The sequence below is a fragment of the Arvicanthis niloticus genome, chromosome 14 (assembly GCF_011762505.2).
Source record: "Arvicanthis niloticus isolate mArvNil1 chromosome 14, mArvNil1.pat.X, whole genome shotgun sequence".
Classification (NCBI taxonomy): Eukaryota; Metazoa; Chordata; class Mammalia; order Rodentia; family Muridae; genus Arvicanthis; species Arvicanthis niloticus.
The window spans coordinates 14889723-14904294 of NC_047671.1; the positions used below are offsets into that span (position 1 = coordinate 14889723).

Below are 14572 nucleotides of genomic sequence, written 5' to 3' on the forward strand. Positions count from 1 at the left end.
AGAGTCATCCTGGGTCCTGCTGAAAGGCCCAGCCTGGCAGCACCATCTGAGTCTGCATCAACTGCTAAAATACAGGTGCGCTGGCCTCTCCTGTGTTCTCCTCCCCCCAGATTTCCTGTCCCTTCATGTTATCTAGGCCTCTCCCAGCTGCAGACTCTCCCTGAGAGTCTGTTCCCTTCATATTTTCAGAGCAGATCTGTATCAGCTCATCCAGGGACACTAAGAATGAAGCTTTGCTCATCTCGGAATGCAAATACGAGTTTGGGGTGGTGACTCACAGGCAAGTGCTTAACAAATGTGTTTGGTGAGGGTGCAGACAGACATGCTATCTGCATTTCTGAGAAAGGAGCAGATGAAATTTTAGAGACGACAAATATTCCAAAATAGACCCAGATGTCCTAGAAATCTCACCTTTTATTATCATGATACCTATTCTTGGTTGTCAACTCCACTGTATCTGAAATTAAATCAAACTAAAGCAGCTAGGCACACCACCTTCAAGGGATTTTTCTTGATTGGATCATTTGAGGTGGGAAGATCCACCTTCAATCTGGGCCACACCTTCTGGTGGCAGCCAGTGTGAAGGCCATGGAAGAAGGAAGCAGTTGCCCTGTGCCTGCTTCCCTACTCTCGATGGCAAGACCATTTCCTCACAAGCATTGGAGCCTGTGTCTCTGAGATTCTGAGACATACTGAAGACCAGCTGAGACATCCGGCGTCATGGACCACACAAGTGTTGGATCCTTGGACTTTCTCCTGGGAGACAGCCATTGGCAGATGAGTCGGACAACAGCCTGTAAGCCATGCTAAAATTCTAAAATATTGTAGCTATTCCTACCAGTCCTGTTTACAATCACATTCAGATTTTGCCCTTCAGATAGATGGCTGAATAGAGATGAAGCACACACACACTAGACTTAGAGATGTTCAAATAGTCTTAGCTATGCAAGGAGGAGACAGGAGAGAGGTGACTTAAACATCAGGGGACCTTTCACCACAACTTACACCTATACCTCTTCCTGGTTGTAATCTCCAATATCCTTCCATTTAGGGTGTCTTTCCTAGTTTTCTCTCTAGGAATAGAGAGACACCTTCCTGCTTTCTTCCCTCTACCAAGTGTAACCAACAAACTCCACAGCTCCGCCTTCCTTTGCTCTACAGTGGGGCTTACAACAGCATCCTCATCCTGATCTGTTGGTGTCATTTATTTGTCTTCAGGCTCATCATTTAGCCCCAGCTGCCCTAGAACTTGTTACATAGATCAGGCTGGCCTCGAACTTTCAGTGATCATCCTGCCTCTATGCCTAGGGTACTGAATAGCTGGCATGCAAGACCATACCCAGTTCCCATGTACTTTTTTATGATGCTGGGGATTAAACCCAGAGCCCTGTGCAAGTATTCTAACATGACTAAGCAAGTATTCCCCCAACTTTGCCAGTCCCGTTCCCAGTGTAGTGGTTTTGTTTTGTTTGTTTGTTTGTTTTGGTTGCTTACCTTGCTGGCCTTCAAGATGTTGATCTGTTCTTCATATACCGTATCCCTGTTTTTCTCTAGAAAACCATCTGAAAGGTACTCCACCTAGGGGCATGGCAATGAAAAAAAAATAGTCAATGCTTCAGGGGCTCTTAGTACAGCCTCTTAGGTAGCTTCATCTCATCTACAGTATTTTCTAAAAGAGCTAAAAGCACATGGGTCATGTATATACATGTTTCCTGACTAAGATCCATCTCTCCCGTCACTCCTCATCCCATCCCAACTGAGATCAGCCGGCTGGGATTCCCAGTGGGGATTCTCATCACAGCCACGGCCCATGGCCACGGTGCTTATAATAACAGCCATGGTTAAAACACATTTTCACCGCATCAGCTCAGTCTCCGTATCGCCCCATGAGCCGGGTATTATGTTTACATGCATCCCAGAGATAAGGAATCGAGGCAAATCTGATACGCAGAGATTTACGCAGAGGCTACTGAGTCTTCATCTGGCAGAAGAAAATGCTGTGCTAAAAGGAAATTCCCATGAGAGAAGGCTTCTTTAGGGCTCCATGAAAGCATTTTCTCCACCATGGCCCAGAAGCACTGAATCAGGATATGCAATTACATGTATATTACCACCTGAGAATTCAAATAGAAATCCATTCAGAAAGGCTCAGAGTCTATGCCCATCACTAGGATCAGCATGGGCTACTCCAGGAGGAATCCAGTGTTAGTACCTAGTTTTCATTCCTCCCTCTTCGCAGGCTCAATGACAGCAGACTCTGCTCTGTGGCTGCTGTCTTCCCAGGAGACCAGCCCTCAATGACTACCTGCCGTGCATGTGAAAGGCAACTGCAATAGTACAGGCTCTGCTTGGGCCCAGTCTGTGACAGTCTGGTACACTAGAGTTGGGCCCAGGGCAGGGTGGGGAAGAAATTTTCAGAGAAGAGTCTACCTTCAACTTCAGGTTACTGGAACTCACAAAACCAACTTCCTTAGCCTGGAAACCCTTTATTCTATGTACCGTGGGTCTAAGGTGTGTGTCCCAGGTCAGCAAAGAGGACAGTTACCTTGTCTGCAAAGTGGATGACAATGAAGGCCGTGTTGGACATGCGTGGTTTCTGGAAGTGCTGGCTGCTGGAGTGTCGTTCATAGAGTTTCTGGGCCCAGTTCTGATCAGTTCCTTTGGGGACCTGGAGAAGCACAAGACCGGACAATGCAGTGAAGCATCCTGGCAGAGGGTGGGAGTCTCGATTCAGCTCTCAAGCCAGGACTCGAACTGGATGGTGATAAGAACAACTCAACCATGAACTCTTAAGATCCTGCTATGAAAGGTTACTGACTATCCGTGTGTGGGCTGGCATCCATGGGAGGGCCCTGAGCCTCAAGAGCAAGCTAGCCAGCAGAAAACAGAAGTCAGGGAAAGGAGGACGAGGAGCACCAAGGCCACAGGGCAGAATCCTCTCTATGGGGTTGTCTGAAGACACTCCTGTCCCCTTCAGCACCTGCTCCTGCTGACTCAGGAAAATGATATGACTAACCTATGTCCCTCCCCTAGCTCATCCATACTATTGCCCTGGCTCATGCTGCCCTTTCTTCTGAAGCCTTTCCTGGCCACTTCTGGTCTTGTGTCTCTCTTCTTTGGAATTCCTAACAACTGAACATACACACATAGGCATACGGTTACAAGTCACCATCAGCTTCTAGATACTGTTACTACACAGAATAAATCCATAGTCAAAGGACTGTCTCAGCTCTTCTTCCACCCCTGGAAGGACTGAGAATTGTTCTTTGGCCACACAGTGGGTGATGCTTTGTCTGTTCCCTGTCCCTGAACTGTAGATCTAGATTTAGAGGTCACACTATGTGACAAATTCTCAGGGCAGCCTCTTTTGATGGCTTCCAAAGGAAGCAAGCAACCTGCTTCATTGAAGCTATAGCACAGGCTGTTGACTGTGTTCTGAGGCTACTGCTGCTCCCGGCCTTCATCAGAGAAGTTTCTCTTTGCAATAGGTGGTAGTGGGGACTACATGACAGTGCAGTGCCCAGACATAAGAAAGACATCCATGACACACACAAACATGGGGCTAGGGGTGTGCACACACAGGAAACATCCTGGAGGAGAGGGTGGACATAATATAGGTGCCAGAACTCTTGGAAGTGTGCCATGAAAGAGCGATTGGTGTGACATGGCACCGCAGCCTCGAACTCACTGAAGCTGTGCTGACTAGCACAACAGTGGACCCATTATCATGTATGGGGGAGGGACTCAAAAGATGCCACCCCTCATTGAGAGCTGTTGATTGGGCCCTTTATCATGAATCGGGGAGGGACTCAAAAGACTCCACCCCTCACTGAGAGCTGTTGATTGGGCCCTTTATCATGAATCGGGGAGGGACTCATAAGACTCCACCTCTCACTGGAGTTGACAAACAGTTAATAGGTATGAGGGTGGAGAGACCCATTTTGTTCAGTGGTGTAGCCACTGCTAAACAGCCCATGTTCCAGTAAAATAGCACCCCCCGACACACACACACATACACACTCATACCCAAAGGCACTGAAGTAGGAGGGGGCTTGTTGGAAGAAGAGTTTCGGAGATTGAACGGGGAATGAGAGAGGGTAACAGTGTGGTGGGAATAAAAATATAACACACTCATTGCTTTTGCTGTTGAAATGGCCAGTGATGACAGTGACTTATCGAGGGAGACATCCCCTGACAGTTCTGTTTCCATAGCTCATTGACTCTCCTTCATGACTTCACACTCAGATCAGGCGAGATTGGAAGTGACCCTTGCTGCGTCCATGTAAAAAGGGCTTTACTCAGTAAATAAGATATGCTCCGAGAAGGAAAATGCTTACAGATGTAGGAACAAACTTCTTAGAACCTTTGTAAGCAAACTGATTTTTTTTTTCTCATGATTCAATTTGGCCTAACTAGCACTGAATCCCCTGGGCCATGTGGTATAGGATTCAAAGAAAGAAACCCTCTTTCTTGAAGGAGGCTATTAATTGTGTTGGACAGACAATAAAATATATTTAATTCAGCACTTTCTATATATACTCTTTTAGACTCGTCTCCGAGAGTTCTGTTTTAGAACTACCAGGTGTGGGTGAAGGAGGAGTCAGCATAGCAGGGCTTGTCAGGACCAGGCAGCCAGAGTCTGAGAGCAAGGAGGACCTCCAGGGACTGACCCAACTGGGTCAGACAGAACTACAAAGAGAAGCTCTTCTAAGCAAATGCTGAAGTCTGCTAGCAACCCTTGACAATGAGCTTGGACTTCAATGAGAAAATCCTATGATCCTGTGCAGTCACTAATTTAGATGGGCAGGAACAATCAGAGGACACTACTGATCAGAGTCACGTATATACATGTTTTCTGACTAAGATCCATCTCTCCCGTCACTCCTCATCCCACCCCAACTGAGATCAGCCGGCTGGGATTCCCAGTGAGGATTCTCATCACAGCCACGGCCCATGGCCACAGTGCTTATAACAGCCATGGTTAAAACACATTTTCACCGCATCAGCTCACTCTCTGTGTCGCCCCATGAGCCGGGTATTATGTTTACATGCATCCCAGAGATAAGGAATCGAGGCCGAGAGGTTAGATAAGACACAGAGCTTGGAAGTAGCAGGCCTGGGGTCCAAGTCAAGGAAGGCTGGCTCTGGGACCTGTGTTCTTTAATACTCTGCCTTTTGAAGGCTGGCTCTGGGACCTGTGTTCTTCAATACTCTGCCTTTTGAAGGCTGGCTCTGGGACCTGTGTTCTTTAATACTCTGCTTTTTGGCCTGACAACAGTGTCTAAGGCAACTGTGAACACAGGATCAGGTGAAAAGACAGTTTTCTCCAAAAACATTTTCACATATATAAATTTTAATCAGGCAATGGGGGGGGGGGGTGGAGAAAATCTTGTATTTGAGCACAGCCTGGGATTATAGCTATCTTTAGCTCTAGAGTGCACAGGGGGTTAAATACTTTAAAAGGAATCCATGCATGGCTACATGCAGGGTTCCTTACACCCCTCTTGATGCATTGTGGAGAACACTGGTCCAAGAGCTTCGGTCTAGTTACATCCTTCAGAGTCTTAAACCCTCTGGCCTGTCACAGGTGAGGTGACAGGCAGAGGTGCCCATCCATTCCTCGCAGAGCAGGGAGGATGCTCCGGAAGTGATGTCTGCAGTGAACACACTGAAAAACACTGAGCTCTATACTTCGAATGCTCACACTGTGCATGTTACGTCTCAACGAAGCTTGCAGAAAACACTGTATGCTTCAAATGCTCACACTGTGTGCGTTACACCTCAACGAAGCACCTAAAACCCTTTACTCCTTGCGATTAAGATAAAGCAGTATTTTTTTTTTTTAAAGGAGACTGTGGGGGAATGGAAACCTCTGTCTAAAGTCCTTGAGTAAGGATTATTTCACCACAAACATTGTCCTTGCTTGGGACATCACCTGGGGCTAAAGCCTGCCGCCAATAGGACAACAGACCAGAGGTGACAGCTGAGGGCTCTGTGACCGTTTATTCAACCCTGCTTTTGTTCCTGTCCCTCTGGGCACTGCACAATGATGGCTTTCTTGGTTACTTACATGCCATCCTGTTCTACCCTATACCTCTGTACCCTCCCACGTATCCACCATAAACTCATAAGTCATCCTTATATCAAAACATCCTCAGGTCCCTGTCCCGAAGAAGTACTATGACTAGAACTGTGACCTTCTCTTCCTATTTCTCTGAGTTTTTTTTTTGTTTTGTTTTGTTTTTGTTGTTGTTGTTTGTTTTGTCTTTTGTTTTGTATTTTTCTTTTCTTTCTTTTTTTTTTTTTTTTTGTGATGAGACAAGGTAGCTCTGGTTGACCTAAAAATCTACATGGAACAGGTCAGTCTTGAACTGACTGTCTCCTGAATGTTGCGATTAAAGGAATGTGCCATTATGTCCAGCCCTGTAGAATACTTCTGTCCCCTCAGTGTCACAGAGCCCAGTGGGCCCAGGACTCTGTGGTCCTATAGTTTTCTAGGGAGTGGTTGCTTCTTGCACACCTGACTACACAGCGCTGCTACTTGGGGCTTGACACCACCTCAGCGAATACCCATGTAATCAGCAGAACGCTGCCTGATCGAGCCGTGCCCGGTTCTCCACTTCCCCCACCCAGGGATGTTAGATCTCTTGCATTGATTCACCCTCACTTTGCCAAGCCCTGTGGATTTGATTTAGAGTGACAGCTCCCACCAAGGGCAGACCAAGTTTCCCTCTGAGAATCTCTCCTGTGGGCTGAGACTCTGCTCCCAGCTGGAAGCAGGGTGCTGACCCAGAAATCCTCTATTTGATTAAGGTCCTTGACCACAGCAACTACACCTGCACCTATATTACTTTTCTTCATGTTCACAGAAGCTACTCCCCTGCCCACATTCTACCAGCCTGTGAGACTGCAGAGGCCTCTTTCTCTCCTTCACAGAGAATCCAGGTTGCCAGGCAGAAAATGAAAAACTGCTGTAGAGGTGAATACAGGTTCCTCACCGGAAAAGAACTGGCTTTGCACATGAGTCTGATCCCTGGCATGACCCTCCACCCCACACCCTACCCTCCAAATTTAAAAAGACAAAAAGGAATCCCCGCTGGAATATTGTGAGTCTCTGCATCCTACTCATGCTCTGCTCTAGGAAGGCAGGCTACCCTCCTGGCCAGCATCCCGGGTACTCCTATCTCCCTATCTCAAGGGAGACTGTAATCCCCAAACAGACTCTAGGTGGGTTTTTTCTATTGTTGAGATCCTTTACTACCCCTGTCTCCCCAAGCTGGTTCCCTCCAGCTCAGCTTCCTGAGACCTCAGGGAAAAAAATCAAACCCAAGTTGTAGATAAAGAAACCTCTGGAAACAGGCAGCCCAGGTAAGGGAACAGGAGGACAGAGGCTCCAAGGTCACTGGCCAGAGTCACTGTAACCATGACTGGATTGTCAGGAAAGTGAGTCCATTTGCTCCGCTCTCCTCAGGATTCATAAAACAAAATTTACAAGCTGTACAGGACAAGTCTTGCCTCTTCCACTGGTGCCATACTTTGTGGGCTTCTAACATTACCTCTCCAGCTTCTGGCAGTGTTTATATCCTAGAATGGAAATGCCACTGCAGAGAAGTGCACACTCATCATATCCTATCAACGAGACTCCCTTGGTCCCTAAAGAAGCAAGCAAGGGACAGACATGCAGGGCAGCGGAGTACAGGAAATGCCCAGTCTTAACATGGTTTAGGAGTGGGTAGGCTGGCATGTGATCTCATGCCCACTCCTACCCTAAGACAATCTTCTAGCGCACTGGGGACAGCAGAAGCTTGTGACTTGGTCTGACTGCAGATGCTCGGGCTTCTCCCCCTGAAGGAACCAAACTTTAATGATGTGTCTCCTTCCCGACTCCCCCAGCGCCTGGCCTAACTCACAATGTTGGATGACTGAGAAGAATCCTTTCAAGGCTAAATGTATACTACACTTCCAAATGAAAAGCAGTGGCTGCGAGCTGCTCCCTTCGACACTCCAAGATCGAGATTTCCCCCTGGCTGCTTCACACCATTAGCTCAGGCCTCATTTGGCTTTGTGTGTTCTCGCGGAACTCAATTCTTCAGTGCCACCTCGTTATTCTTCCTCAGAGGATCTGAGACAAGGAGGTGTAAAGGACATGTCTGAGGTGTCTCCCACAGGCAGCACAGGGGTGCCAGGTTGCCCAGGTGCCATCAACAGCAGAGAAACCCTAGGACCATGGTATGGTGACTCCCAGAAGAGTCTAGAGCAACTGTTCTCAGCCGTGGGTTGCAAACCCTTTGAAGGTCACAGATCAGATATTTACATTATGATTCATAACAGTAGCAAGATTACAGCTATGAAGTAGGGTCAAAAATAATTTTACAGTTGGGGGTCACCCCAACATGAGGGACTGTATTAAGGAGTCACAGCATTAGGAAGGTTGAGAACCAGTACTCTAGAGGAACCCCTACTTTTGACATATTGATGTACCACTTCCAAACAGTACAATATGTCCCTTTAAAGGGCACATTTGGGTGACTTTGACAAATGTAGTAGCATCTGTTGTCATAAAGCCCGCAGCTGCCAGATTATGCACATATTTCTGATGCCCAGAACAATGCCACCGCACACAATCCTTTCACACTGCAGACTTTTTCTCTTATTCCTTAACTTAGCGACCACCTGGCCTCCTCTTCTACACCTGTGACCCAAGCTACAGGCAGCGCTGCCTGGCATCTTGACAGTCTACATCTCCACTAGCCTGCATCTTGACAGTCTACATCTCCACTAGCCTGATAAATGGGCAATTAAGGTCCTTTAGCAGTCCTTCCTTTCAGAGGAGCGGTGAGACCCCAAGTGGAAATAAAACAGCCACACAGCTTAGTATCTGAAATACCTCTTACCTTATTTCTGCTCGGGTATCACTCCACTGCCCCAGGCTTATTGCCTCTCTTCCTGCCGTGAGACTCGACTCCAAACACAGGCTGTGCCTGCATATCTCTCTGCCCCTGCCGCCCCTGCCGCCCCTGCCGCCCCTGCCGCCCCTGCCGCCCCTGCCGCCCCTGGTACCCCTGTAAACACTGTCCTGTTTTTTCAGAGGACTTTGTTCTCAAAATACAGCATAAGGTGTGTTTTGATCACATTTTGTGTCTCACAGATTATGGCAACTGAGGTTGAAAAGGTAGATTCTAAGCAGAATACCCCAGTAATGTGAACCTCCAAATGAAGAGAGAACAGACTTCCTGAACTAGTGCAGGAACCCACGGAGTTATACCGCCAACTGCTGAACATGGTTTGCTTGTCTGTGTTCTCCACTATTGTTACCTGCCACGTGCTGGCATGCTGCCCCTGAAGCCACCAGTTCCCTACCCAGCACTGCTCTGGGATTCCCTCAGGGGCTTGTGTCCTACTCTTGGGACCAATGTTGGGCATCCTGGTACCGTGTGTGATGGTGTCTGTACTAGCTTCAGACAACACGGCCAGAGAAGCCCATGAGCAGCCATGTTTATTGGCAAAGGAACGTGCAACTCATTGCAAGCCATCACACAGCTGCTCAGGTCTCAGAACAGATTGTCCTGAAGCACTGAGGTGTTATTGTGACAGGCTGTGAGTAAATGGGATATGAAAGGCCACCTTCCCTGGGAGTTCCTGGTTTGTGGTGCATTAATTCTTAACAGAGAGCCAGAAAGAATCATCCTCTATCAAGAGGGTGTGGCCTTCATCCTCCCCACCCCCTCAGAAACAGAGTGAAGAGTTATAGTCTGACTAGAGCCTGCTACCCAGCCAGCTCTCCAGAGGCCTGAGCTGAACTTAGAATTTGCAGCTGCTTCTTGCTTAGAAGTTTGCAGCTGGAGAAGGTAGTTATTATAAGAGTCAAGGGCCTGGGGGAGAGAAGCATGGACCCAGTTAGGTTTTGGCCGGGGAAACTTAGGAGGGAGCTATCAGAAGAAGGCAAAGACAAGGGCCTGGGCATTCACTCCAGGGGCAGCTATCCTGCCTTGTCCACAACTTCTCATGTTGGGCTAGCCTAAACAAGCCACACACACCTGAGGTCCTCTCTGCCAGGCACTGACTTTGATGGTAAAGCCCATGTCTGCACAGAGATGCTAAAAACATTTAGAGAACCTGGTGTGGTGGTATATGCTGGTAGTATAAGCACTGGGGAGGATGAGGCAGGAGGATCATCATTAATTAGAGGCCAGTCTGCACTACAAAGAGAGTTCTAGGCCATTCTGGGCAACCGAGTAAGACTTCTGTCTCCTTATTTTCCCCTGAAATCCCCAAAATTAAGAAATATGAATGTGCTAACTACAGGATTTGGTATATTTTCTACTTTTTTCCCCCTCAGACAGGGTTTCTCTCTGTGTAGCCCTGGCTGTCCTGGAACTCACTTTGTAAACCAGGCTGGCCTTGAACTCAGAGATCTGCCTGCTCCTGCATCCCGAGTGGGACAAAAGGTGTGCAAACACCACTGCCAGACTTATTTTTTACTTTTTTTTTACAGGAGTGGGAGAGGTTCTTTTGTTGAGACAGGGTCTCAGTAATTAGCATAGGCTAGTTTGGAACTCTCTTTTTAGCCTAGGCTAGCCTCATACTCTTACTCCAGCATCCTGAGAGCTGGGACTCTGCGTGTGCACCAGCAATGCTTCAAGAGCATCCTCCTGAAAAGGAAACTCCCTTTCTCCCATAAACACCTAACCATACTCAGTGTTCGTCCAGAAAATTATGGGGAAACCAAAATCAAAGCGATTGGTTCTTCTCTTTCTAGACCAAGCCATATGAATTCAATACCTTCTGATGCAGGCTTCTATCACTAGAGGGAGGAGATGGTACACACTCACTCAATAATCAGCCACTGAACTGGGAGAGACTGTCAATATCAAATTCAGTCTCCAGCAATTCATAGTACAGAAGACCAAGGACACTGGGTAACTGACTAAAGTTGGATCTCTTCACCCTATATCCTACCTGCCAGGTGCTCTCCTGCTATTGGCACAATTCTCTCTTCTACCAGAAAAGTCCAGAAAATTCAGAGGGGGATTGATTGAATCTGCCTCTCACCATCCCATGGATTTCGACCACTCATAGCCATCTGATACTATAAAGACCACCCCAGGCTCCCGAGTTCTCCCTCTCTGGTCGAACACCTATCTAGATGTTAGCTGCATCTTTGGCATGTCAGACCTATGAGATCAAATGCATACCACCAACATAGCCCCCGCTTTCTGCCGAGAGAGGCATACACGGACTAGGGTAATAATATCTGCCGGTTCTCTTTTAGCTAGTGTGGTGGATGCTGATGCTTTGTCCAGACAATCAGACTCAGTTCTAGCTACAAGACTTCACTGGTTCCTTGCATCACCCAGGAGCCTTCTGTCCAGACCTAGACCCGAGACACCCAGTGACTACAGGAGCAGTATTACCTTACACTCCTCATCCAACAGGTCCAGGATACCCAGCTTTGCTTCTATGAGGTCTATACACGGTTGGTTATCATAAAAGTCGATCAAGGTCCACGGGATCTGCTCTTTCATGTATTCTTCTTGTTCCAACTTGAACACATGCTAAGACAAGAAGCAAAGGCCACGGTGAGCGTACGTACCAAAGACACACCTGAGAGTTACTTCCCCTAGGCTCGAGTTGAATTCTGTGTCTTAGAGGTTGGCAGCTAAGTGCCACAGGAGGTCTGGACACTAAGTCACAGTCATGAGCGGAAACGGCATAGCTCAGCTAGGTCATTTCCCATTCCTGTCCAATCCCAGTCTTGGGAGAGCAGAATCCTACATGGGTTGCTGGATTCCAGACAACTAAAGGAGCCGTGCATCTGGCCTTCAGTTCCCTAGATACCCTGAAAGCCCAGGCTCAGAGAGAAGTGGGTCAAAGTCAAGGGACACTTATTTGCTTCTTGGGAGCATTGGCAAGAAGCAAAGGAAAGGGAAGGGAGGCACAGAATCAATCGCACCAATCCCAGAAGAGAAGTGGCCTGGGCGTCACCCCAGGGGCACAGTGAGGTCTGGACCCCAGCATACATTGAGCCTACCGAATTAAACTGTTGCTGGAGCTTTTCATTGGCATAGTTGATACAAAACTGCTCGAAGCTGTTAATCTCGAAGGTCTCAAACCTGCAGAAGGAAAGAGGTGAAGCCACAGGTCAGATACAGCACCCAGGAAGTACTCGCTGGGATGGAATACGGCTGCCTCCTCCCTCCTTGTGCAAGCACCGAGTTGCCATGTTCTGCCCTGTGCATAGACTTCTGTGGTGGATATCAATGCTGGGGAGTCTTGGAAAATTAGAAACAGAGACATTAAGTGCCTTCTTTTCAACTGATAAAGAACTGAGAGTAGGAGATTGCAGGGAGGACAGACAGATGACAAGAGGGTCAGCCATGATTCTGTGTACACTGGCAGGTCTTTTCTTGGTGATTTTAAAAGAAAAACAAACTCATATTTTGCCTCCTGTTTTTGCTGGTTAACTTTCCAATCTAAAACCATCACCATGCTACTCTTCAAAGGTACCAGTCTTAGGTTTTTATGGGTCTGTGAGCTAAGACCTGGGAATTGCAGGGGCTCCTAGATTGGGGACAGATAGAGAACAGAGAGGTCAGATGCTATTTCTCAAACCTAGGGCATATTTATCCAATTTTCAGAAACTCAGGAGCTGACACATAGATGCATCAGCTCACTAATCCCCAGCGAAGGACATTTAGTTCTTTCTCTAACATATGCTGCTATCAGTATTGTGATAATGTTATATACCTCTTCAACTTCATGACTCTTTCCCTAAGGGTATTATCCTAGGAGAATTACAATGTCAAAAAACTTCCTTTTTTTGGTGTGTAGGTGTTGTATGTGATATGCATGTATGTGCAGGTGTTTCTGGAGCAACATGAATCTGTGTGATCTGTGTGTATATGGAAGAGGCCAGAGAAGGATGGGAGTTGATTTGCTAAACCTCTCTCTACCCTAGTCCATTAAGAATTCTCTCTCTGAACCTAGAGCTCATGTTGGCCAGCAAGCTCCATCAGTCCTCCCTCCTGCTTCCACCCCTGTAATATTGGGGTTATAGCTGCTCATGTAGCCATGCCCTGTTTTTTTATGAGTGCCGGGGATTTGAACTCAGATCCTGCTGCTTGCACAGTAAACATTCTTGCCCACAGAACCATCACCCCAGTCCTCAGAGCACTGTTTCATAAAAGGCAGAAGCAGACACACCACCAGAAGAAAGGTACAAGTGAGTTTGCTACTTCTCTACCTGTGCCTTGCCATGAATGAGTGAGTCTCATTCTAATGCCAGTCAATAGCGTTATTTTGTTACATAATTTCTCCTGGGTTGAGCTCATCTATACCAGCATGCTTCACTATTTTGATGCATTTTTACAAACGTCATATTTAATGTATCACAGAGATCCAGATAAACAACATTTTTTTTTCAGAAAGAATTATTATTTTTTTTTTAACACGTAAGACTTCCAGTGTTTTATTTAGGCCAGTCTCCTTCCTCCCCACACCTCACTAGGAGTATTAACATAGTCTGATGTTAAAAAAATGTTTGCTATGATTTGAAGCCCACGCCACAAGATGGAACTCATGCCTTGTAACATTAACCAGGTTGCTGTCTAGGTCACAAGACCCAGGAGAAAACCCAACACTACGGACTCTGCTAAACAAACATAGCAATAAACTGTCTCCTCAAGGTCTTATCTTTATACACATGGATTAGTACGTCTCTCAGTCCTCAGTAGAGAAGGTTCTTTTTGCAGCAATCAATAGTGGCGTACACCTGACCAACACGCACAAAACAAGACTCTGGAATTCCCAGCTCTAGCTGGGACAGCTACATCACATGCTCTACCCACCAAGACTCAGGGATCCATCTCAGAAGAGACCGTGGGAAGACTGTAAGAGCCGAAGTGTTGGGCAGAGCTGAGAGCCCGCACAGAACCTGTGCAGCAGTGACTCTCAGCCATCCTGATGCTGGGACCCTTTAGTACAGTTCCTCATGTTGTGGTGACGCCCAACCATAATAGTATACCCACTGCTACTTCATAAGTGTATGCTACTGTTACAGTTTAAATATCTGTGTTTTCTGATGGTCTTTGGCAGCCCCTGTGAAAGGGTGATTTGACCTCTGTGGCGGTTTGAATAAGTTTGGTACTCAGAGACTCATGTGTTGGAAGGCTCACCCATAGGCGGTGGCACTATTAGGAGGTGTGGTCTTATTGGAGGACGTGTGGCCTTGTTGGAGGGAGTGTGTCACTGTGTAGGTGGGCTTTGAGGATTCCTAGGTTCAGGCTCTGCCCAGTGTGGCTGCCTCTGGATCAAGATGTAGAACTCTCAGCTCCTTCTCCTGCACCACGTCTGCCTGCATGCTGCCACACCTCCTGCCATGGTAATGAACTGAATCTCTGAAACTGCAAGCCAGTCCTAATTAAATATTTTCTAAGAGTTGCCGTGGTCATGGTGTCCCTTCATAGCAATGAAACCCCAAATGATACAGCCCTCAAATGGGTCATAACCCACAGGTTGAGAATCGCTGCTGTACAGGCTCATACAGGCCCAAGCCAACCCAAAGGGGGAGGGG

General features: G+C 47.3%; 1 protein-coding gene across 8 annotated transcripts in view; it reads right to left on the reverse strand.

The window, feature by feature from the left end:
* Positions 1–14572, reverse strand: part of Myo5b (myosin VB) — a 301927-nt gene that overhangs the window by 93410 nt on the left and 193945 nt on the right. For all 8 annotated transcript variants that reach the window (XM_034518119.2, XM_076912462.1, XM_076912461.1 and 5 more), the window contains 4 exons: positions 12032–12113; positions 11415–11555; positions 2546–2668; positions 1495–1578 (listed from right to left, as the gene is read on the reverse strand). In XM_034518119.2, coding sequence (XP_034374010.1) covers positions 1495–1578; positions 2546–2668; positions 11415–11555; positions 12032–12113 — 430 coding nt within the window. The remainder of the gene's footprint in view (positions 1–1494; positions 1579–2545; positions 2669–11414; positions 11556–12031; positions 12114–14572) is intronic.